A 27,207-nucleotide genomic window follows, 5' to 3' on the forward strand; every position below is an offset into this window, starting at 1 on the left:
GCACAAGTATTTCTCAGCAAATTGTCCACGACTATTTCCGTTAATCCTTATCTTGCACCCTACGTGTTTTTAAGGAATATAAATTTCCTACTGGCGGTGTAGAAGTTGTCAGCAGATTGTTTGAGGTTTTGTTTCAATTCTTGAGTATTCATTGTGTAAAAAGAAAGAGAATAAACATGGTGATGGACAATTTTCCTGCCAATACTTGTGCACCCCTCTGTACAGGAGGATAAGGAAAGCGTAAGATTGAAATTTAATATTATATAAGCTTTCAAACTTTGTAAACGAAATTCCAGTTTGTATTTCCCTAAAACGTAGGACCAGTCTTTTGACGTCATCAGCCTTATTAGTGAGGCCTGTAATAACTCGAAGGCCTCGTTTGGATTCACGCCCATTTCTGTGTCACCACTTGCTGAGCATGTGAAAGCGCGCAATTTCAACTAAAAATCCCAATTTCCCCGGTATGGTAACTACACGTCTGTGGTACGTGTTGTGGATAAACAGCACTGAATAATCGTGAACACGATTTTAGACCAAAGTCAAAGCCTGTTATCTCCAGGCTTGTAGAGCTACTTTGAAAACGCAAAACTTAACAAGTCTTAAAACATGGGAATAATCAAATATACATTTCAAATATGCAACATAGTATTGGCCGTGAGTATATTTTCGTTTCAACCATACCTGCTGCACAGTTTTTCAATGTTTGTGTTATTTTAAGCAAATTTAATATATTTACTACGTTAAAATGTAGGTTGATTTACATAATTTGCTAATATCTTGTACAAAATAACCTTACCACTTGAAAACCTAACCTAAGCTGATTCTATCACCACTGGCTTAGCCATCGAATAGGCATTACACAAAAAGTGGAGTCAATCTGTAAATTATTATTCTTTATAATTGCATTAAGGTTTAAATGTTTGTGAATGCATGGCTATAATTTACATATTTTACTAACAAAAATTACTAGCTTCACACACAAACTTTGCTACATTTTTAAAAACGTCCACACCTAACACATTTTCGTTGTTGCTTTTTATGCATTCAGGCTATGCTATCATTGTCAGATTTTTCATTTGTTAGCAGACATCACAAATTACTTAATAATTCTATGAACTCAGTTCATTATGAATATTTTAATCCAATCTCATGTCTAGAACCTTACATGCATGAATGTCACACACGTAACGCTAAAATGCCGCAATAGATGAATCTGTAAATATGCTTCGTTTAGAGTAAAAAATCGGTGCACGGAAGTAAGAAATATGTACTTTTCAATTTTCTTGATAGTTCAATTTTATTGTAGACTGCAACATTCTTTCGCGTAAGATGCTATAGAAACAGTGGTCAGGTTAGGTTCAATCAGGCAATTGTTTAAGTCTATATTTTCATTCAAGTGAATGCATTTCAATATTAAAAAGTTTTGGTAGTGTACAGTCACGGACACTTGTGTGTTCTAACAATCGCATTAATTTTCAATGAAATCGTTCCAACTCACAAGTGTCCGCGACTGTACATGACTTTTTACCTTTGCGTAGTTGGAAAAGATAAGGAGAGGAGGTAAGAAAGGTATCACACGAATATTCGATTACACTAACTGACGTTAAGTTTCAGTCTTTTGTTTGTAAGTCCAATGTATACACAGATAGGCTAATCGGGACTGGACCTACAGTTTAAAGGGGATCCGAACCACTATGTGCCTCCACCTGGTATTGAACCCTGGATCCCTTCATTACATAACTGCTGAATGCATCATTGGCGCTATACTTATTTTCCGGAATGTCTGGAGTAGCGACGCGCAGAGGCGAAAGCTTGTAGGCGGGGCCAGACTAGGTGGAGAAGGGTGCAGAATGCAGAATTCCCCTAGTAGGCTTTCGAGCTGTTATGTTTTCTACAGAACTACTGGACCAGTCAAGTCGCCCCCTCTCGCGCGACACCTCCCCGCCGCGCGTTCATTGGACGAGGCACAAACCCGCAACGTGCGCCAAGGACGCGTTCGCGTTCTCTTACCAGACATTCCGGAAAAGGAGTATAGACACGTAAGGTGACTTGTGTGCAATGGCGTGCCCAAGGGGGCGATGGTGGAGGTCAATCCCCCGGCATTTGGCAAAATATTCCTGAAATGAAAGTTAATGGCAGGAAAAAATGGTAAAATGAGGGATGACGACTAAAAAATAGTACACGTAACCCACCCTCCTGTCGAAACTCCTGGGCACGCCACTGCTTGTGTGGTATTGAATTCAAGTCAAATCGATGAACGCATTTGATTGGTTGATTTGGTTTATTTAACTTCGCTTTTCTGTCACTTTTGAGTAATCGCAAAGATAATAAGTAACGATTTGATGAAATTGATGAAGCGACACCCACAAAGAATACCCACGACAACGTCAGGATTCGAACCAGAGACCCCTGATTTCGTATCACGCAGAACGCATTTGAAGATCGACTTTATAAATCTACCCTAAAAAACTGTAAAACGTATCTAGTTGACGACGTCTCTCTTTTATACAGGCAAGTGAATATTGTATACACATTTTCATGGTTTGAAAATAAAAATTAATTTTAAACTAATCAATGGTACGAATAATTAGTAACTCGTTTACAAATAACCAATTACAGGAATAATCAATAGTTAGTATTATCATATTTTATTATTATTACATTATAATTTTACTATGCTTGGAGTATTCGAAGTTAAACCACCCCCATTAAATATACATACCCGCACCTTTACCTACATAGGTATACACACACACACACATACACATACACAACATACCTATAACACCGTCACGTAGAAATCAAGAGGACAGTTTGGTCATGGTTCCGTGATTCCAAATGGTGACCCTTATATATACATATGAGGGGCATTGCACAAAAAGTGGTCCTGCTCAATGCAGATAACAAAATGAATTACTATGGCAATTATTAGCTCTTAACTGCATTAAGGCGTAGATGTTTGTGAATGCATATAATTTACACATTTCACCAATAAGAGTTACTGGCATCTGGAGCCTGTATGCAGCCTGAAATGTCCTATTAGGGTGTCACTTATCTCACAATTCTCTAGCACCTTCTTCTGGTCCAGCCCCGCCCTTAGTCTTCTGACGTCAGGCTAAAATGCTTTCGTTGTTAGGTTAGGCATGTTAGGTTTTAGTGTGTTAACACCTTTTTGGTCAAGCCCAGAAAAAATGCAGTGTAACCTAACCTATTTAGGCAGACCTTAGAAGACGAAGGGCAAGGCTTGACCAAAAAAGAAGCGTGCGATAAGTGGTTTTGATTGATTGATTAAATTGGGGTTTCAAGTCCACTTTATGCGCAGTAAGGCTAATCGGGACTGGGATCCGAACCATATACGTATATATGTATAACCCCTTATATATATGAATGACTAAGATAGTGATTTAAGTAACTGTGCATCTTAGTATAAATTATGATTACATAAATTATAAATACAAATAATAATTATCAGATTATCTTCTACTGTAGGCTGCGTCCTTTACCTACATTGCACTCTCTGCCTACATATGGGGAAGGTATGGAGAAGCTATCGAAATATTAGCCTTCGGACAGAACAAATGTATACATTTCCTAATTATTGGCATCGTTTGCTTATTAATTTCGGCATTCAGTTTCTTCGTTGGCATGAAACTGGACAAAACCTTTTTGCAAATTGTAAGTAAAATTCAGAATTGTTAATCAATAGCAGTAGATTCTTAGTTTTACTAGAAGTTGGCATACGCCCAGAAAACTAGATGCATCAAATATTTTTCTATGGTGCAAGGAAGTATTTTTTTCCATGTCAAGTTGTACTTTAATTCATCAGTTGATGCATCCTTTATGCATCTTTCTCGATGATGCACTTAAACATTTGCTCTGAGCTACAGACTTGATGCATTTTTTGTCTCAGCTGATGCATTCATTTTTCTGTGTGTATGAAAAACAACAAATTTGTATATTGGCAAAAGTGTCATTCCATTTCAAATCAACCAATTATAATATAATTGGTTGCATGACCATTTTAGAAAAAAATCGTATTTAGTACATATGTTTGTACATGCTTCTAGATATCAAAACCAATGTAAAAAAAATATATTGTCTTTAGATCTCCTGGGGCAGCAATTTTTCCAACATGGCGCATGGCTTTTTTCTGCTCATGTAACAGATATCTTAATATCTAAAAAAAACATTAGAGCTAGCAAAATCGGTATTTAAAAATAATAACGGTGTGAAGTCGACCAAGTCTTGGGCGATCTTTCATGCTACCAGTATAAGTGAATATCTGGATTGTCTGATACACCAAACCTTTTGCTGATCTTCGGGATTTTTATGGGCTGGAAAATCTCAGTGAGTGACTTCCCAACCATATGCAGAGCAATTACAGCTACTCTGTTTTCATATTTGCCCCACTCCATGCTAAGCACAAGAAGATACACGCTTGCTCTTTCACAGCTGAACACACAATGATCAGGAGTGAACTTCAGCACAAGCATGGTTCATGAGACTGACTACCGGATGTACAGTCCAAGCCGAAAGTTTGTAACAGTATTTATGGTCAGACTAGGTATAATCTTCATTTTGAAGCATAGAATATGAAATTTAATTAGATAAGAAACAGGGGAAATAGTTTCATTAGTAATATGTTTAGCGCTTTTCTCTAGGTGAGCAAGGAAGTTCGTAATTAAGCATAAGAACACCGAAATCAAGCCTCGAAATTTGTATCCGAACCGCAAAGCACTAGTTAGTGGTTTCCAAAATAAAAACAGCCTACGCTAACATAATGTACGATGTCAGTAGAGTTTCTCATTGCTTCGAAGTTGAAACTAAATTCTCAACAAGAATCGATATATTCTCTGTTTTGTTTCAGGAAGGAGGCATCATGGTAATATTTCTGGTGTGCCAGTTCGTGATTCTCATAGGAACCATCAACTTTACCACCAGCAAGATAAAGAAGATAAACAGAATCAAGGATGAAATGTACGGAGAAATACGGCAGGACGAGGCCTTGATTAAATTATTTGATGATATGCAGTCTAAGGTACGTAGCGATGAATGGGGATGAAGGCGGGAAGATAGGGAGAGAGGGATAAATAGAGAGAGTAGAGAAAGAAGTAAATAATAAGGGGGGTCTTCAGAAATAAAATTGGGGGTTCCAGCTAGGGCCAATGGCGCTTCCCCTTCTATAATAGTACGAGGATAGTTATCTCGTTCTTTCTTTTTGTGTTTGGTTATGGTTGGAATCTCAATATCAGAATTGAATGAATGTTGACACGTTTCAGAAGCAGTTTGAAATATCTGGCTGAGTTCTCTGTCTGAAATCTCCCAAAGTCTGGGAAGCAGATACGTGATGTCTCTTGGGTAAGAAAGAGCAGAGGCTAAATTGTGATGAGGGCTCTAAATACTTTCACAATTGTACTACAATAAAACTGAAAAACTTTTCTCAGATAAAGAGTATAATTAAGAAAGTCGCCTGATTCAACTGCGGCAAGAAGATCACTTGCTTGGGATGGTTCACACGGACAGCTCAACTGACAAGGTTGAAGAAATGTAACAAAAACATGAAGTGAATCATGTTTTTGTAGAAATCGAGTTTCACACCCTGACAATAGTTTGTTTGTACTATCTGGTACTGTGCTACATAATGCAATATATTTGTTTTTAGTATTTCACCTCAGCATGTATTATTTCTAAAGAACACAGACTTCACTTACTGTACCAAAGCAGTTTCTCATTGAAGTCAGATTTTCAGCTGATATATTATTACCCAGAGTGAAACTATTTTCAGAATCCATAAACCGTGCACACAGAGGGAATTTTCTATACCTGCCACATCAAATGTCTCATCGGAAAGTATGCTGAATCTAGCACAGTATTTTCAAAAGGAAGAAAGGAATTTTGGAGCGGGTCGAGACCCCCTGTACCCACACCCTGGATACGCCCTTGGCCGATGGTTTTGTCATTTCAAAGATATCGGATTCAGTTCATACTTGCACAAGTTGAGTGCAGAAGTTTCTAGAATATTTAACATATTCTGATTAATACGTAGTGAATGACATGAGCATTTATTCAAATCCCGAAAATCAGATTACTGGTTAGCAGTTCAAGGAATGAATATGGTTTCGAAAGTTAGGAAAGCAATGTAAAATAATCGAAGGAGAGAGAAATGAAGAAACTAGATGTATTTATGAGTGTTTTACTAGTATAAATACAGGGTGATCATAAAGTTTGTAACCAATGTGAGCCATCTCATTATGAAGAAAGGGTGGGACTGGCTGCACGACAACTTTCCTTGACGCTGGATTGGGAGAAGGGCTCATCTGGAATGGGCAGGCACGGTCACCCTACCTCAACCCCATGTCCACAATATGGGGAGTTTTGAAATCTGTGGTGTATGCTGTTAAAACAGTTGATCTGGATCATCCACCGGGGAAGGATAGCCACTGGATCCTCATATTTTGAAGAGAATTCAAGGAAACATGCTGAAACGTTCGAGTGAGTGTGTTGAGACTAGTTGCGGACATGGGTTACAAACTTTATGAGCACCCTGTATAATTATTATTATTTGTTCCAAACATTATGAGCGCCTTATATAATTTATAATATTTCTTCCAAACTTGATGAGCGCACCGTTTAATTATTAATACGTATTTGTTCCAAACATTATGAGCACCCTGTATAATTTATAATATTTGCTCAGAACTTTATGAGCACACTGTATAATTTATACTTTTTGTTCTGTTCGTAGTATGTTAACATTCATTGCGAACACATAAATGAGTACTATGTTAACCTTGAATTTCAAATCATAATCGGTAATATCAGATAACTTTTATTGATATTCTAGAACAAGTGTTGTGGAGTTAGAACTAACAACGATTACAGTATAATATTCGGAGCATTTGATGTACCGTCAATTATAAAGTCTATAAAAAATGCTCTACCTAACTGGTTGCCAGATCTCGGGGTAGGCGACGCCCTTTCCAAATGGGCTGAAGGCTGGCATTTGGGCTCCCCGGCTTCTTGCTTCGATTCCAACGACGTGAAGTACAGGAAGGCGTGTGGAGCCACTTTGAAGGAGCTGATTGAAATATCTCTTGTGGTTCTTCTGGCACTCTCTGGAATATTAACCATTGCCTCGGTAAGTTAACACTTTTTTATACTAACTTTTCCATTACAGGTATTTGCTTCATCTACAGGGTGTCAAAAAAGTCACGCAACCGAGATTTTAAACTCACGTAAGTTTTGTACAAAAAGCAATGGAGACTTGCACTGGGTATTAACTTTGTCTATGTGTACGTTTTTCAAAACATCAAGGAAGATAATTATTCTCTACATGAACGTTCAGTATGGGAGGAAAGTTACTAAGGTGTAAAAAAAAGTTATTGTACTGAGTAAAAACAAACATGAATGAAAGATAACTATGGCGTAGATTGCAATAGTTTTCGATGTGTATCAATGGTATCAGTGGGTATTAATAGCATTAATGAAAGAACTATAAATGATTACTCATATTGTTCATTAATCGACGATTTAAGGTGTTAATTATGGCACGTTCATAAAAATGCATGTTTTTTCAAAATTACGAGGTGTACTGGCAACATTGGTGGTGTCAGAGGACAGTGCCAGGTGTGCCAGACATTTGGCTATGTTATTCAATCAGTACCCAAATGAAAGAAAAGATATGAAAATTATCTCACCTAATACTAACCTACTTATCTCTCCTGTCTTTTTTTATTTTTGTACAAAAGTTATGTACGTTCAAAATCTCGGCCACGTTACTTTTTGAACAATTTAAAAAGCAGAGTAATTACGGTGTGCAACCGTCAATTGCTGATATCATCCAGTTACCGTAAAAAATCGCAATGACCGTTTTAATGGTATTGACGGGTATCACGTAGTTTACCAAATTAATGTTATTCTAATGATTCAGTTTTTAAAAAGATATTTATGTTCAAGTGTGATAAATAATTATGTCGCTTTGTAATCGAAGGTCATGGGTTTGATTCACGGTCAAGGCACATTGCACAGTGATCCGAATCCCAAGTACCCTTATTAGTCTGTGTGAGCATAATGTGTTCTTAACCCTTTTTTGGGATGACGGTAAAATCGTGTTCTAGTATTTTAATATTATCATTATTAAATTAGCCAACTATCCATAAAAGTGGCAAGAATCAAACTTAAGCAATTTTCTTTTTCCGTTATATCTATTTTTTTTAAAATATGGATATATGTAAATAATATTATCAATAAGAACTTTTGTTTCTTTAGGGGTTAATATCTTTTGAACTACACAATGTTTCTATGTATTAAACATACACCAAATGCAGGAACATAACGAAATCTAATGTCACTGACAAAACATAATGCTATTTTACACATTTGAAGAATAAGACAATATATTTCTGAAGCAGCCAGTGAACACTGACTGTTGTATGCTTGTACGTGCAGATTAAAAATTTTAGCCACCAAAGAAATGGGATATTTTTATTTGTTTCTAATAAGACATTGGCCATTTGCAAAGATTGAAGTTTAAAAACTTTGTTTTTTCAATCGATGCATGACCATTTATTACCATGTTGTTATATTTCATTGTTTGTAGCTCTTATGAAAGATTCACGTGATATGTTTCAAAACCTTGAATAACTAAAATGTTTAGTTAGCACAAGTAAGAGCATATTATGATTGATTGATTTGGTGTTTTAAGTCCACTTTATTCACAGTAAGGCTAATCGGTACTGGACCTACAGTTTAAAGTGGGATCCGAACCACTATGTGCCTTCACCGGGTATCGAACCTCGGACCCCTTGATTACAAGGCGACGACGCTACCACTGCGCCACCGTAAGAGCATATTCAAATGATGTAGTTTTCAGTATCAACTATTTAATTAGTAGTGGTGATAGAATGTAAATTTTGATCAATGTCTTGATTGGAGTTTATTCTAAAACAGCCACCATCAAGTAAAATAAAGTGTATTTGTACATAATATACTCTCATCTCGAATATTAATAGTGTTCATTTTATAAGAGCTATTGCTTACAAGGTTCCAAACTATAGCACTAGACACAATTCTCTGATTTCAGTAAGTAATAACAATGGAGGGGAACTGATAAAAACTCTTATAGATCAGGAGTTTTCAAACTTTTTGCTGTCATGGCTCCCTTCCAGTGCCAAAATGTGCACGCGCCTCCTCTCAATAATATTGGATAAATACGAGTGTTGTGATCATGAAAGACCAACACAAAATATCTAGGTGTGTTTATTTACTGTTGGTATACATACATGTAATATCAATATAATGTGTATGTGATTAATACAGGTGGTTTACATTTGTTTTAATGCTTATAATCTGGTGTCAATTCATTTAGCGATACTATATTAATGAGATAAAAAGGATACATATGTAAGTAAGCTGATAATTGATGTTAAAAATAGGCAAACAGCAATCACAATGTTTGAATTTCTTCTACCGTAGGCAGTGGCGTGCGGTGACCATATAGATAGCCGAAGCACTGAACATATAATTATTATTTATAGTACACATTGTTCTATATTACTATACGGCGTACGCTTTAAGAAGGAACATGAGTTCAGCCAATGCGCAGTCAGTGCTGTCGCGCTGTTGCCAAACTAACTGCTAGCGGAAGGGAAACACAGATAATTCGCTGTGTCCAATATTCAGCTTTTTATGGGTATATTGCATGCACGTGATATTTGAGTAAAATGAAATATATAGTGAAGAATTCTACACAGGATTATATCATATCACTGCAGCATATAAGAGAAACTCGTACCTCAAAGAAGTTTGAAGGCATTTATTGTAGAGGAACTGCAAGGTCATCATCATCGCTCTCGTTTCTGTTTTCTGGCATGTTTTCCAGGAGATTTGAATAGGGATTCTCCGATTTCTGTCTTAGATACTTTACCCTGTTTTATAATGAGCAACACAGTATGCACACATGCACCATACGCTTTAGCCGTAAGTTCTCGACTCTGAGAAAACACTGTTTCAGCGAACGTCAATTCCTTGAAGTAAGAATAAGCTTTAAAACTAAGATTTCTGTCTTGTGAACGTAATACGAGTATTTTACCCTTGGTGCCTGTACTACTGGCATACTAGGTTTCGAGAGCGACATTATTTTCCTTTGCAGCAGAAATACGCGCACACGGCCCGTGACCTTGAGGTGCGCGCGCAACTGTCTGCCACTGCTGAACCGATGCTAGAGGGAGATCGCTTCGGCTTCTCAGTGCAGGCTTGCAGGGCTGGTATTTGTTCTATGCGTAGCGAAGAAATGGAGCGGTTTCATCTAGATATTATTGAATAATCGCGTGATTATAATGACATAATATATTGTTACGTTATTTCATATTGCATTCCGAAGCAATGCTTTGGTACCTTACATTATATGCACGTCACTGACCGTAGTTCTGTTTCTTCAAACAACATGCTCAATGTACGAAAGCAGTCACCAATGCTTTCATCTTTATCTTATAAAGCAGCAACTCCCTTTTGAAGGTTGACACCTTGACTAGGTGCAGGATTCCCTTATACCTCGTCGAGATACACAGAGAATTCAGTTTGGGAAAAATATCAGAATGCCAATTTCTGTACAAAAGCATTATCAGTAAAGTTTTCAGCATAGGCATGGTCTTCTACAAAGTACCAGTGCAGTTTCTGTCTCAGTTCAAAACACAGGAGATGACATTTGCCATAGACAACCAACGTGAGTTGCAATAATATTGATATTTTTAAACACATTTTTAATTTTCAGAAAAAAAGAAATATTTTTTTCGGAAGAGTAGTGGGATTTACGGTAGGGACAGCGCGAGAAAGTACGAACCCCTCTCCAGCAGCTTTGGCCATACTTAAAACAGGCTCAACATGCCCATATGAGCTTTTTGCTCAAGTGTGGAACTCTTGCATAATCCAAGATTTTTGTAAAAATGCCCTCGGGAATTTTTCACAAAGGAAGAGAATTTTTCAGAAAAGAAGTGCCCCTCAGATTGATTTGTCTACACTTACAGAAGGCACTTCTGTGAGATTGTTGTCCATAAACTTGTCAAAAATATGCCCCTCTTGGCCACACTTAAAACTAGGCTACCCACACCCATACACACCTACACCCACCCACACCCACCCATACCCACCCACACATATTTACTTCCGGTTCACTTCCGGTCTACTTCCGGTTCACTTCCGGTCTACTTCCGGTTTACTTCCGGTCTACTTCCGGTTTACTTCCGGTCCACTTCCGGTCCACTTCCGGTTTACTTCCGGTTTGCCTACTTCCGGTCTACTTGTAGCCAAGTTGTGGCCTATTTCTGCTTTTTTTATCCAGCATAAAGTTTTGATTTGAATCCCAAGAAATTGTATATAAATACCAAAGCCAAAAATATTAAGTGTATATACACATACATACATATACACACATACAAATCACACAGCTGAACCCAACTGATATTTTTATTCAGTATAAAGTTTTGATTTGAATCCCAGGAAATTGTATATAATAAACAACAACAAAAATGCCGAATCAAAAATATTGTAATCAGTGCAATAAAAATATATTTAGCTCTAATTGGGCCAGACACCAAAAAATTTGTAATCCAGACAAATACAAAACTCCCACAATAATTTGCCCCAAATGCCATAGAAAATATAACATGCGATACTTCACATATACGCATAAAAATACTTGCTCTGCACAACCATCCACTTCTGGTTTGAAAAGAAAGTACGAAGCACCTGTTAATGCCAGAGCAGCAAAACAGCCACGCTATGAACCCATCCGTAGCAGTTTTAACGGCCAATTAAGGGATCACCGTTTTGTATCAGAGCCAAGATGCGGCATTGAGAATTTCTTGAACAGTGTAAATCCTAAAGTGCAGGCAATTCTAAATGCACAAAATGGCTCTTATAAGCTCTTTCTCAAATTGTTTGTACAATATAAGAAACCAAATGACACAAAATTTACACACCCCCACGTAACAGAAACTGTACCGGTATATTCAAACGCAAATTTAGACACAATAATAAGCAGGTTGATAAATCAACTGAATATCAAACACTCTGAATTTGCGGCAAAAGAGTCCGGATGGAGCCTATGTGGCTCTTCGCACAAGTTATATGTTAATATTTCTGAATTCAGCCCATTAAAAGGTTCTACATATCTGCCATTACCTGCCAATATCAAAAACAAAAGAGCCGTGGTCAATATAAAAAATAATGACGCGAAATGCTTTTTGTGGTGTATATTAGCTGCTTTGTATCCAGTTTCAAGGGATCCTCAGAGAATAAGTTATTACAAACAGCATGAACATGATTTTGACGAGGCAATGGAGGGTTTGGAATATCCAATGTCTGTCCAGAATATTGACAAATTCGAAAAAAGGGCCAGGCACATCAATGGCAAGCAATTATCTATTAATGTATTTACTTGTTCCACTGGCAATTGCCCGATAGCACCTCTCAGAATCAGTACACTTGATGATGAATCTGCAATTCCGATTGATCTGCTCTTAATTGAAGGGGATGGCACATATCATTACACTCTGATAAAAAATCTTGAAGCTTTAGTGAGAAAGCAAATAGACAAATCCAATACAATATTCAAGTTGTGCAGAAGATGCTTAACTGTATTTGATGGTCAAAAAATGGTGAAGGGGGTTCGGGAAGAGAGTGCAGAAATTGCTAAAAACAAGTTAATTGAGCATCTGAAATACTGTGGCAACCATAAACCTGTTCATATGGTGATGCCTAATCCAAGTGAAAATTGCAAATTCAAAAAGTCTGAAGCCTTGTTGGAACACCCAGCATATATTGTCTGGGATTCTGAATCAAATCTCAAATCTCTTGCATCCTGCAATCCAGATCCCGAAGAATCTTCAGCTACACCATACCAGCAACATAAACCTTCCAGCTTTTGTTATGTGGTTGTACAGGATGGTATTGTTACTAAAGAATATTCATACAAGGGACCAGATGCCATCAAAATATTTGCACATAGAATAGAAAATGAGTGCCGTGACATAGCATCTAACATCTTATTAATATCAAAGCCTATGTTGCCTTTAACAGAGGAACAGATTGAAGATTTCAACAATGCAGAAAAATGCCCGGTATGTGATTGTGAATTTTCAGATACAAATATCAAGGTGAGACACCATTCTCATACAGATGGTCGATATAAACAGGCCCTGTGTAATAGCTGTAATATTCAGATCAAGAGACCAAGATTTATCCCCATATTTTGCCATGGAGCATCCAATTATGATTTCCATCATCTGATCAGGTACGAGGGGTTTGAGAAGCAGAATTTAAATATTTTAGCTGAAAATGATGAGAAATATATATCTATTAGCAAGATAATTAAAGTTGATGGTGTTCCTATTCACATAAGATTTCTTGATTCTTACAGATTTTTATCTGCTAGCCTGGATACACTGGCCACTCAATTATCTGATGATCAATTCAAAATCACACGTGCATTGTTTCCAAATCAGGACCTGAAATTAATTAGGCGGAAGGGTGTATATCCATATGACTATGTTACAGGTTTTTCTAAATTTGATGAGTGTTCCCTGCCACCACAAGAAGCGTTTTACAGCAAAATCAGAGGATCTGGAATCAGTGATGATGATTATCACCATGCTCAGTTGATGTGGAACAATTTAAAATGCAAGACATTTGGTGATTATCACATGGCATATTTGAAACTTGATGTCGCCCTCTTAGCTGATATATTGCAAGCATTCAGAAAATCTTCCATGCAAAATTATAAACTGGACCCAGTGTATTTTTACAGTGCCCCGGGCCTAGCATGGTCTGCAATGTTTTTCAACACCAAAAAGCAATTGGATCTGATCCACGATCAAGATACGTATCTGTTTATGGAGCAATGTATAAGAGGTGGGATGGTGCAATGTTCCCAGAGATATGCCAGAGCAAATAACAAGCATATGCCTGATTATGATCCAGCACGGCCATCAAATTATATACTGTATGTAGATGCAAACAACCTCTATGGTCATGCTATGATGGATAAATTGCCATATGCAGGGCTTGAATGGGTTGAAGATTTTAACATTGAGAATCTTCATAATTATGATGACAGTAACCATGGCCTCTTCTTAGAGGTTGATCTGACAATTCCTGATGATTTGCACAATAAATTTTCTGATCTGCCCCCAATTCCCGAGGTTCAGTGCTCACCTGGCTCTAAACAGAAGAAGCTCATGATGACTCTGGAGCCGAAACAAGGCTATGTCATATATTACAAAAACCTCCAGTTCCTGATGAAACATGGTGTCCAAGTGACCAAAATTGGAAAAGTTTTGAGGTTCAGGCACTCAAGATGGTTGAAACCATACATTGATACAAACACGGAGCTTCGAACATCTGCAAAGAGCCAATTTGATAAGGGCTTGTTTAAATTGATGGTGAATTCAGTGTATGGCAAAACAATTGAAAATGTCAGAAAACATACCGATGTTAAAATAATTACTGACCCCAGCCTGAGTAAAAAATTGGTTGCAAAGCCCAACTTCAATTACAGAAGAATTTATGATGAGCACATGGCTCTTTTCAACATGATGAAAACAAAGATCAAGTTTGATAAACCTATTTATGTAGGGGCTGCGATATTGGAATTGTCCAAATTACATATGTTAACATTGTATTATGATGTGCTGAAACCTTTTTATGGTGATCGTGTAAAATTATTGTACATGGACACGGATAGTTTTATTCTTGATATTCAAACAGAAGATGTTTATCAAGATATGTCACAGCCTGCATTGCTTGAATACTTTGATACCAGTGAACATACAAGAATTCAACCCCACAACAAAAAGGTGCCTGGCAAGTTAAAAGATGAGACACTTGGTGATGTTATTGTGGAATTTGCTGGGTTAAGTGCCAAGGTGTATAGTTTTAAAACATGTAGTGCTGTTGTCAAAAAGGCCAAGGGTATTGGCAGAGTTACTGTGGAAAAAGATCTTGTATTTGAAGATTATAAAAATTGCATCAAATCCCAGAGTTCAATCAGAACATCAGAAAATAGAATTCAGAGTGAGGATCACTTATTGACTTCAAATGTTGTAAGAAAAGTGGCCCTGGACCCACATGATGATAAGAGATGCATTTTATCATGTTGCATACATACTCTACCATGGGGGCATTGTGATTTGAAAAATGGGAAACAATGCCCAATTACAGAGCATGATTTGAAATAAATAAACATGCCTATGAACTTATTTGGGTTCAAAAAACAGGCTATTATGGACCTGCCAACACCACAAGCCTCTCCTGATATGCTGTCTAAACTGAGTGGCTTGTTAATTATTCATCTGAACAGCATACTTACAGATAATGATGATGAAACAGGCAAAATATTGTACATATTTAACAATAATTTAAATCATTACCAATTACCTGTAGGTGGGCAATTGCAATTTATTACAACCCCTGAGGGCGATGTCAAGATTTCAGTAGGGAGAAATATTTATAGAATGAAGCACTCAAACATGGTTTCCGGCACTGTATATACTGTTTCTGCTGGTGACTGCTTATATATTGAGGTCCCTGGGTCATATGACAAGCTTATACCCTTTTTTTATAGAATTAAGAATCAGATACTCTATAATAAATAACCAATAAAGCAAAAATGCCTAATGATATATTTGGCCATACAAGACATGAAGATCACAGTGATGAGATTCTGATGCTTGATGTCAGAGTCAAGAAATTGAGAAGTGATTTACAAGCTTTACAGACCACACTCAATGCCAGTCTTCAATTAGAAATTACAAATTTACAATCACAATGCATGGACCCTCTTCTTAAAATTGATTCTGAACTCAAAGTGCTGCTTCAGAAATATACTGATTTGGCAACATTGGATAATTTTCAAAGTTTAGAAGAAGCTGTAGCAACTCTTCAAGCCAAATTTAAGACCCAGGCCACCAACTCTGAGCAATTGAAACAGCAATTGGAAGAGCAAATAAATAATGTCCAGGCACAGCTCCAAACAATTGTCAAAAGCATAAAATCACAAGAAGATTTTGATCTAGTGATTTCCACTCTAAAAAAACAGATTCAGTCACTCCAGATACCTAATCTGGACCCTCTGAACAATGCCATAGCCGAGGTTAAAGAAAAAATTGAGACACTTGAAAATTTTATGAACAACTTGCCATCTTCTGATGCTTTGAATGCAATAACTCGGAGTGTTGCCAACATTAAGCTGCAACTTGAAACATATGAAGATTTTGGAAAAATTCAAAGTTCCATAACCCATCTTGAAGGTACAATAGCAGCAGTGCAAAGTAATTTGGCAAATGTACTAGAATCCCGATTGCCTGGGATTGTAGACACACTTGTCAGTGTCCAGCAACAAATCACAAAGCTTGAAAACCTCAACACTGAATCTGAACTGTCTCATTTTCATCACTTGATAGATGATATCCAAACAAAGCTTGAAATTTTACAACAATCCACACCCTCTCAGGCAGATATAGCCCTGCTCCAAAATGCTATGCAAAATGTGGCTGATGCTTCTGAATTAAACAATGTAAAATTGGCACTTGAATTTTTGCAGAATACAGTATCAAATCTTCCCACATCACAGGAACTTAAAAATATTAAGAGGGCAGTGAATAGGATATTGAAATCAGAAGATATCAAGAATATCCAAGCAGAGATCAAACAACTCACACAGACAGTGGCCACTCTACCAACCAATCAACATATTAATGAACTGCATGCCTTGTTTGAGGATATCAGAAGACAGGTCCATGATCTTACTGCTCAAAATTCAAAATTGGCAGTTGTTGAAAATTTGCAACAAATTGTAGCTAATATCAAGCAACAGCTAGGAACCATGGAATCCAATCAAGCAAATGCTCTGTCTGTTTTTGCCACCCAGCTTCAAGAAATTGTGCAACAATACAAGAAACTTGTTGTGGACGTAAAGATCAAGCCAGGCCATGATGATGTTGTTAGGACCATCAATGAGCACCTTGAATCTGTAACGAGTAGATTGCTTACAGCAGAAAAAGAAATAACAGGCATAATCGAGAATCCAAAACATACAGTAATTCTTGAATTGTACAGCATCCCCAACAAAGAATATGATTCACCATTTACACCAGGTGGCAAAATATATATGCTGTCCCCTGCACAATTTTATTACCAATTTTTTGTTGGGGGCACACTGAGACCAATCAAGATCAAATATTGGCATCAGCCACAGGCACACCACTACCCCACCTTATCAATAACAAATGCTGACAACAAACCAAAAATCACCAGTGTAGAGTTAGAGGATTTTACAGATCCCAATACATTAGAAACAGCCTATACTGAAGATGATGGCTCTTTGGAATTTAAAATACATATTGGAGACAAATTATATTTAGAAAATCCTGCAGTATCAGCTGCTGAACATCCTATAGTTGCAATATTCTTGTTTACATATTATGTCTAGACAAATTATTGTTGATGAATTACACAGACAAGCCCGACATAATTATAAGAGACTCCCCGTAGTCACAAAGGGCATAGATGATTTATGGCAGAGCGACTTGATTGAGTTGTCAAGTGGGCAGTTGAAAAACTTAGACAAAATCAACAAGGGCTACAAGTATCTACTCACTGTCATAGACACATTTTCAAAATTTGCCTGGGCTGTGCCACTCAAATCCAAGACTGGAAAATGTGTTACAGAAGCCCTCAGGACAATCATCAATCATTCAGGAAGATCACCGCGCTATTTGCAAACAGATAATGGCAAAGAATTTTATAATTCTGTGTTCCAACAATTTATTAAAAGCCAGTCAATAAAACATTACTCGAGTTACAGTGATCTCAAGGCCTCGATTGTAGAGAGATTCAACAGAACCTTAAAAAATCTTATGTATAAACAATTTACACTCCAAGGTAATTATAAATGGCTTAATATTCTTCCAGAACTTCTACATAAATATAACAACTCGGTCCATTCCACAATCAACATGAAACCCTCTGAAGTAACTTCATCTGATGAGCAAAAATTGATCAGGACTGTTTATTATCCTAGATACCAGCCAACAACAAGAAGGGCCAAATACAGGGTGGGTGACCAAGTAAGAATCAGCAAATATAAGCACTTATTCAAGAGAGGCTTTACGAGAAACTGGAGCACCGAATTATTTACAGTGGTTCAAGTTAAACCCGGGACCCTTAACACATATATAATAAAAGATCACCGAGGAGAAATTCTCAAAGGCAGGTTCTATGAACAAGAACTCAGCAAAACTAAACAGCCTGACACATATCTCATAGAAAAAATCATCCGCAGAAAAGGCAACAAGTTATTTGTCAAATGGCTGGGTCATCCGGAAAACAGCTGGATCGATGCAGACAAAGTGATAATATGAGCACCTGGGATGTTATAAAAAGGCTGCCAGAACCTGAACAACAGAATAAGAGAAATGGAGTGCTGCTGCCTGATAATATTAGATGTCTTATTGTTGGGCCATCTGCTTGTGGTAAAACTACACTAATGATCGATAATTTTTTATTGGCACCCAACTGGTTAGACTGGAAAAACAGGCACTTGTATGTCTTCTCTAAGAGCTTGGAACAATTAAAATATCAGCAGCTGATGAAGCTATATGATGGATTGGATATAGCCACTTTTGAATCAGATGTTAAGCCATTAGATGAATGTCTCGATAATTCTGTTGTTGTGTTTGATGACATTATACTGGATAATCAAAACAAGGTTAGAAATTTCTTTACACAGGGCCGGCACAAAAACATTGATTGCTTCTACCTGGCACAGACTTTTTCTAAAATACCGAAGCAACTGATCCGAGACAACAGCAATTTTATATGTGTGTTTCATCAAGACCATACCAACCTCAAACACATACACGATGAATATGTAGGTGGGGACTTGAGCTACAATGATTTTTCCAAGTTTTGCAGCAAGTGCTGGAACCAGGACAGTTATGGGTTTGTCACAATTGATATGACAAGAACACCCAATACTGGCAAATACAGAAATAAAATCAACGATTTTCTAGACGTTGAGACGTATATAAATAACCATGAAACGACCAGTCATTGATGATCTTAAGTTAAGAGATTATCTTGTAAAAAGATTTAAGGGATGGAAATCAGAGAACCGTGGAATTTATGAAAAACACAAACAAACAGAACAGCCTGTCATTGATGCTATTAATAATTTAGGTAAGAATATCAAAACTGTTACAGAGCAAAATCAAGATTTGATCACAGAGCTTGTGCCTGTAGCTGCAAGGAACATATTAGATTATCCATTCACCCCACTTTCCAGTATTCATACACCTAGTCCTGTTGCTCCTAGAAGAATTGAGGCTAGTCAGGATCCTATTGAATTGGGTCTTCTTGCTCAAAAATATTTAAGCACACCTAAAGACAACAAAGATGAGGTGTTTGGCTTATATGCTGACACAGAGCTTGATGGCAGTATCATACACAGAATTGGCAATTTCAGAGTAACTTTTATGGGGGATGATCTGATTGTATATTCAGAATCTCGTCTCGGAGAAAAAGGTGCTTTTGTTAAGTACCCCGGCACACCTGGGTTGTGGGAACTGATGACTAGGAAGAGGCCTGGCAGCTATACAGATCAAGATTATGAATATTACAAAGAAATATTAATAAAATCAGATGCTCTATACCAGAACAATGATCCCACACAAAAAAGAGTCAAGTCTAGCAGTGGAGCAAAATACAACAATTTAATCAAGCCCATATGGTCACAAATCAAGACTGGCAGTGGAATCAAACAATACAACACCCTGCCTAAAGAATTTGTCTGGGTTGATGATGTCAGGAAACTTGTAGATAGGTTATTGGTGATAGCTGGGGAGGAAAATGCTGGCAACCACAATTTTTACAATGAAAAGGTTGGAATTATGGACATGATAAGCACAAAATTGTCTAATTTTATAGTGAATGACCCTAAGGGGATTGGATATCTTATAAAAATTATTAATACTCTACCACCCAAATTTTGGAATATTTCTGAGGGTCGGGGCCTGGTTAATGACATCATAAACAAGCTGCCATTTGAACTACACATTCCAGGCTATCAGTATTGTGGTCCAGGCACAAAATTGGACCATAGATTAAACAGAGGGGACCCTGGTGTAAATCCCCTAGATGCTGCTTGTAGAGACCATGACATAGCATACAACACACATTCCGATCTTGACAAGAGACATGTTGCAGACAAGAAATTAGAAGAGGCTGCATTTGGTAGATTTGTAAGCAAAGATGCTTCTTTGAGTGAAAAAATAGCGGCATTGGGAACCACCATAGCTATGAGCACCAAACAAAAACTGGGGTGGGGGCTGTGAATATGTATATAATAAACCTACAATGAAGGCCAAGGGTGTTATGTATCAAATACCTTATGCAGGTCTCAAATCTCTTAAAACTATTGATAGTCTTTTAACCAAAAAGCAGCGCAAGAAAAAAAGCTCTTGTATTGCCAAGGGCCATGGTATGAAATTGTTGCTTAGTACCCCCCAATTAAAAAAATTACAGCAATCAAGAAAAAAATCACATGTGGGGGGGTTCATATTTACCATCCCTGCCATCTTAGCTGCTCTCGGGGCTGTTGGGAGCTTGGCTGGGGGATCAGCTGCCATAGCAAAAACAGTAATAGATGCCAAGAAGAATAAGGCAGAATTAGATGAGCAGAGGCGCCATAACCTGGCAATGGAGAAAAAAGGCAAAGGTGTTAAGAGAGCCATGAATAAGTTTAAAAAAAACAAGAGCCGCTTACAAACCAAGATATTGAAGCTTTAATCAAGCCATTGGGCATCAAACATTTTAGAGGTGTGTACATGTCTGATTCTTTACCGGAACAACCACTCAACAAAGAGTGTGGCATTGTTAATTTGGATGAGTACAAAAATCAGGGCACTCACTGGATCTGTTATCTTAAATATTTAAACAATGAGGCATTTGTGTTTGATTCATTTGGAGGTGTTCCACCTGAAAATTTAATAAAATATCTAAATTCAGCTAATCTTTATTACAATAATGCCCGTGTTCAAAACTTCAAAGATGTTAATTGCGGACATTTGTGTTTATCTGTTCTCAGATATATGTCTCAAATAAATAAACCATCAATTGAAAATTTTCAAAAAGCCTTGTGGTATTTAAAACATCATGGGGGTATTCCATCTCACCAGCCAAAATTCAATATTGAAACTCAAATTACATGATGACATAGTGTATCCCAAAACAATAGCTCTCAGAGCATTTTACGGCATGTACCTGATCCCAAATATTACGCACCACAACAACACAATTGCAGTAGGGGATCAAAAAATTGTCATCACTCCAGGGCAGTATAATCTGTCCACTCTAAATGCTCAATTACCCAGAGGTGTAGTGTTAAGTCAAAATTCTGTCACTCACAGAGTAGAGATTGTATCTGCTACGGAACCAGTGGATCTGGGTACTATAGGAGAGCTGCTAGGCTTTGAGAACAACACAAAACTCGAAGCGGCCATCAAACACACTGCTATGAATATACCTAAATTCTTAGCCATAGAGACTCTGAATATTCACTGTAATGTGGCCGAGGGTATGATCACCAAATCAAATGGCATAGGCACTCACAAACAAACCGGCATCATTGCAACATTCAAACCTAATTCCGAATTCATGGAGCCAATCATCTACAATCCATCCCCAACATTATATTTTCCTGTGTGCCATAACAGAATAGATTACATTGAATTGATGGTCACTAATGAAAAAGAAGAATTAGTTGATTTTGCTGGAGCCACAACAACTGCAATCATAGAGATTAACATTTAAATAAAAATACATACAATGGAAAATATTGAGAGTTATGAGCTGCAATCATTCCCCCCAAACAGGAGGACATTTGCAAATTTAAATCAACCCAACACAGAGATAGAGGTGGATCTTGATGTAGGGGATGGCTTTATACACCCTCACAGAGCAGATCTATACATCAAATTTGATGTCGTAAAGCTCGATGGTACAGATTATCCGGCAAATACAAATATAAGACTTGTAGACAATTTTGTGCCGCATCTGTTTTCTGAAATCGAGATCAGAAAGCATGGCGTTGTTATAAACAGAGTAGATTATCCCGGCATTACCTCCACAGCTTTGGCCACACTAAAATTATCCAAAACCGAGGCTTCATACTACAAAATAGGTGGATTTGAGGCTGGTGATAAGATATTATCTAAAAACCACACAGTGCTGTTTCCTATGCGCCTGTTGCCAGGATTCTTCTCGGATTACAAAGAAATTATGTGGAAGGGTGGGTTAAGAATTACATTTAGAAGAGCTGCAAATGATAATAATGCTTTGATGAGGTACAGTGCGATAAACCCCACAGGGGAAGCTCTGCCCAATACCCTACCTGATGAAGGCAAGTGCATTATTCAGACTATGGAGTTAAGAATCCCTGTTGTTGAATATGAGGCCAGTTACGCTCTTAAATACAAAGCAGATATTCTAAAAAATCCGCAAATTCCTCTGCAATTTTACACATATCAATGCGTACAGAAGGTTGCCACTGGTACTTATTATGAGTTTGATGCCACAAATTCATTCTCCAGTATTCAATTTGACATGCCTGATTTTGTGGTGGTACTGTTTCAGACTGGGAGACACAATAATCAGGAAAAAAATTCAAGCAAATTTGATAACTGCAACATCAAGAACATATATCTTAAAAATGGGAGAAATGAGGTCTTTCCTAGAGAAAATTACAATTTAGACATTTCCAAGAATGATTTCCTCAAATTATATGAAGCTTTTTCTTCCTTCAAGCGGGTCACTACTGGCAATACTGACATGTATTACACACCAGATGAATTCAAGACACAGAGACCCATGTTTGTAATTAACACTTCAAAAAGAAAACAAGTTGTGGTAAATGACAGGACAAACATTAAAATTATCTGTGAATTCCACGAGGCTTTACCAGATGACACCATATGCAGTGTCATTCTCATAGGTGAAAAATCATATGTTTATGATGTAAGAAATGAGCGAGTCACGGAGCAATTCTAGAGAGTCTTAGTACTAGATATGCATGAGCCTGGTGTCCAATTGAACTTGAACCGGAAGTAAACCGGAAGTGGACCGGAAGTGGACCGGAAGTAAACCGGAAGTAGACCGGAAGTAAACCGGAAGTAGACCGGAAGTGAACCGGAAGTAGACCGGAAGTGAACCGGAAGTAAATATGTGTGGGTGGGTATGGGTGGGTGTGGGTGGGTGTAGGTGTGTATGGGTGTGGGTAGCCTAGTTTTAAGTGTGGCCAAGAGGGGCATATTTTTGACAAGTTTATGGACAACAATCTCACAGAAGTGCCTTCTGTAAGTGTAGACAAATCAATCTGAGGGGCACTTCTTTTCTGAAAAATTCTCTTCCTTTCTGAAAAATTCTCTTCCTTTGTGAAAAATTCCCGAGGGCATTTTTACAAAAATCTTGGATTATGCAAGAGTTCCACACTTGAGCAAAAAGCTCATATGGGCATGTTGAGCCTGTTTTAAGTATGGCCAAAGCTGCTGGAGAGGGGTTCGTACTTTCTCGCGCTGTCCCTACCGTAAATCCCACTACTCGGAAGTTTAAAAATACCACCGTTATAAATAATTTAAACTATGATTTGTTGTGAATTGATTGTAGAAACGGGCCGTGGTGGTGTATCTGGCCATTGTAATACCGTTACGAGCTAAGGTTCTGTCCCAGGGCTGGTCCCTGGAGACACAATTGGAGGCGTTAACACCTTAGCCGTACCCGATTTCACCCTCTGCATTGGAGGGTACGACCCGTTGACCCACGGGCGACGGGTCAGACAGAGGTAGAGCAGGTAATTAACAATGCACATTGAGTAGCTATTTGACTGAGTTTATTTAGTAAGCTATAGCACTTCAATAGAATAATGGAAGGGAGAAGTTAGGGGCGAAAGGATTAGCACCATAAAGGGGCAGGTACTTACTGTCTGGCTGCCTTAGCCGGGACCATGGACGGAAGTGCGCATGCGCCAACCGGACGCGTCCAGTGGCTAAATAGGGGTGACGGAGCTTTGGACAAGAAGCGGGTTCCTTGAAAATCGTCTGCTGTAGAAACAACAATGAAGTTTCAACGTAGTACCATCGCCGCCAAAATACATACAGAGATGTTTACGAATTATCTAAGGGTTATGTAAGCCAGTCATATACTATATCAGCAAACAGAACATATCAGGAAAGTATTCATATCGTCACATTAGTAGATAAACTTGTTTGTAAAGCAGTAGCTTTATTTTAGATAATTCAATTAAATTGATCTTCTTAGTAAATATTATAATTAGCACAAATGTACACAACATTAATCAGGATAGTATTTAATAATAATAATAATATTGTTGTATATGGTATTATAAGTATAAATGTAGTAACTGAATGGCTTGTGCCATTTCCTAGAAAACGAGGGTGTAATGTAAAATGTGCAACAGGGGCCAAAACCTCCCAATTTTCCTCACTCAACTTCGAAACGGTTTGTTGCCAATTGTAAGAGCCATCACAAATCACAAACACAACACAGAAAGCGGTAATAAACACAACAAGCGAACCCACGCAAGCGAAATACCACAGGGTAGTTCGGCGAGTGCTTCTCCCTACTCCCCTCTCGCGTTTGGAATCGTCCTTACCAGGTAGTTTCGTCTTCCTTGGCCGGAATGTATCTCGGGATCGCCTGAACGCTGGTCCCGCTGGCTGGCCTGAAGTGTCTCGCCTCTGGACTACCCTGTCTTGTTCCCCACGGCTTCTGGGCGGCCTGTAGACATTCTCCCCGTCCGGCGCTCTCGCGAACAATCTCGATCCCTTGGCGGTCTCTTTGGCTTCTCCTGAGGCAGTTGCTCTCGGGAGTTGGGAAATGCTGAGGATTGGTTTTCCAGGTATGGCCGGTAACGATACACTGTAATTGTACTCGGCATGAAATAGCAATAAACGAGTATTACAATTAGAGGTATAGTAGAAAATTTTGTTGAAAACTATACCTTAATATAAATATGGTATTCTCTCTACATCATTTTACATCTTACATATCTAAGCTGTTCGGGAAAAACACTTAAACAAGTGTAATTTTAAAGCAGACAGGTTTGTATAAGTTTATTGTTTTAATGTTGGTCATTACAGTTTAGAATCCTTACACCTGCCCAATATAAAATTATACTAACCTTTTTCTAAAATGATTCATAGTGATTTATATGAAAATTACAGAAAATTGCAGGTTGTGACTTATGTACCTTTTCCCCGAGCACCCTAGATTTTATCCGTGTACTTCTTTTACTTGACTTAATGCTGTAATAGGTTTTATACTGCGCTCAGCACAAACTATTATTATTATTATCGTTATCTTGAACTTAAAGAAAACTTTTGAGTTATATAAAAATCTACACAACCTCGGCACGTGACACATGATTTTCTACTAGGAGAGTGAAATTATAACCTTAAAGGCAAATAAAAATTGTAGGGTAGACTGTATTCGGCTCAACTTTATTTGAGACATCAACTGTTATACAAAACGACCTCAATACTGCAACACTGATCAAGTGAGCCTCAAAACGTCATTTTAAAGATGGCGCCGCCTCCTCTATATACACTTGCATCAGTGAGTTGGAGTGGTTATTTGCCCTCTGATATCCTAAAACTTACAGATATTTCTCGGCAAATAAAAATTCAATATCTTTGTACATGCTTGCCACACCAGCAAGTTTACTAATGAAAGAGGAAGATCGACAGACAGATGGGCGGCTCATAAGTAACTGACCGTGAACTAGAAAGACTTAATCTTCTTAAGGTATACAGGCACTAACTCAAACATGAAAATATATGTAGACCAGCAATAAGTCTGTGCTAAAATGCAGCAAACTTGTGGAACCCTACATAAAGAAATCTACTAGATAAGGAACAAATACAAATTAAAGCTTCTTGATTCCCCTTTGTAGTTTTAAGATAGTGAGTCTAGAAATAGGGATTAGAATTGGATTTCTGACAAAAATAACGGAAATGAAGAATAAATGTGTGAGCTATTTTTATTTTTGATGGAAAAATGTGTGATATTTATTTTGTTTTCATGAATGTTTCAGGGAACGCTGCTTGGCCTAAGCGCGTACATGCTACGCGAAATCGAATTGTCAGGAGAATTCGTGGCAAAGGATATCCGTGACATTGAAGAAGCAGAAGCAAATGCGGCGGCGGTGGCAGCGGCAGAAGAAGAAGATGAAAGTGAAGAAGCTGAAGCTTAATGATCAGTGGTTGAAGAAAAAACAGTCAATAGCTGCTACTTAAGATATGTTTGTTGAGTATGCAAATACCTGTACGCAACTTCGTACAGGACATACTGGTGTGTTACCGAACAATAAACAAATTAAGATTTGTTTCTTAGAGAAAGTGGCATGTCCTTCTTTGGATCCAAGTTAGGCGATCATTTATTTTAAGATAATACTTTTAGATTTTTTTTAAAGTAGATCTGAAAAGAAAATATGTTTGGCGCATGGGCAATAACCTGTGCAAAATCTGCAAGTGTCCGTTTTGCAATAAATGTATTCAGAGGTAATCTTGTTAATGTAAGCCTAATATATTAATTTTGCATCTTTGGAATTTTATACTGTGAAGCATTGCCGTACGTAAGGGATGATTTAAGGGGTGCAAACCCCTCTAATAATATTATTTCTCTGCTTGTCACCTTTCTCCTCCCCTTCAAAGCTTTCAATGCCCGTGACTCGTGCCCACATAACAACACTGTCACGCGCGTCTGCCATAGCGCAGCAGGGTTCAGTCAGAGTGCGCCCGCAAAGATACAGCTCATCAACTCTAGAATCGACTGGTTTCCACCGTTAACTAAGAATTGAATGGACAGATGGAAAAGATGAAAATCAGATCAAGTAGACATTTCGCAGTTCCTTCAATTCGCCAGATTGAGTATGCAAGTGTTAAATGGTTTCAAAGATATTGCAACATTAAAAATGTGTGTGTTGTTAGATGTCAATTGCTTAAGGTGAGTGGTGACGATATTATTAAAACGAACCAAAGGGGACAGCAAAATGTACACATTTGAATAAAAACTCTTTCGTCATAAATGCTGTGTAATTAACTTAGAAGTCATTCTTTAATATCTTGCCGATGAATGGAT

General features: G+C 37.8%; 1 protein-coding gene across 1 annotated transcript; it reads left to right on the forward strand.

The window, feature by feature from the left end:
* Positions 1-471: 471 nt before the first annotated feature.
* LOC145988192 (uncharacterized) lies at positions 472-27,026 on the forward strand. Its single transcript, XM_083123024.1, has 5 exons — positions 472-654; positions 3,490-3,675; positions 4,868-5,038; positions 6,845-7,138; positions 26,162-27,026. The coding sequence occupies exons 1-5, from the start codon at positions 607-609 to the stop codon at positions 26,318-26,320; spliced, it is 858 nt and encodes a 285-aa protein (XP_082979150.1). The 5' UTR covers positions 472-606; the 3' UTR covers positions 26,321-27,026.
* The last annotated feature ends 181 nt before the right edge of the window (positions 27,027-27,207 follow it).

The sequence above is a fragment of the Lepisma saccharinum genome, chromosome 5 (assembly GCF_977018435.1).
Source record: "Lepisma saccharinum chromosome 5, izLepSacc3.1, whole genome shotgun sequence".
Lineage (NCBI taxonomy): Eukaryota > Metazoa > Arthropoda > Insecta > Zygentoma > Lepismatidae > Lepisma > Lepisma saccharinum.

Excerpts from the sequence above, each read along its gene's own strand:
- LOC145988192 (XM_083123024.1), top strand. The coding sequence starts at position 607 with ATGGGAATAATCAAATATACATTTCAAATATGCAACATAGTATTGGCC. Across the intron at positions 655-3,489 it reads TATGCAACATAGTATTGGCC|GCTGCGTCCTTTACCTACAT; the intron begins GTGAGTATATTT and ends CTTCTACTGTAG. Across the intron at positions 3,676-4,867 it reads ACAAAACCTTTTTGCAAATT|GAAGGAGGCATCATGGTAAT; the intron begins GTAAGTAAAATT and ends GTTTTGTTTCAG.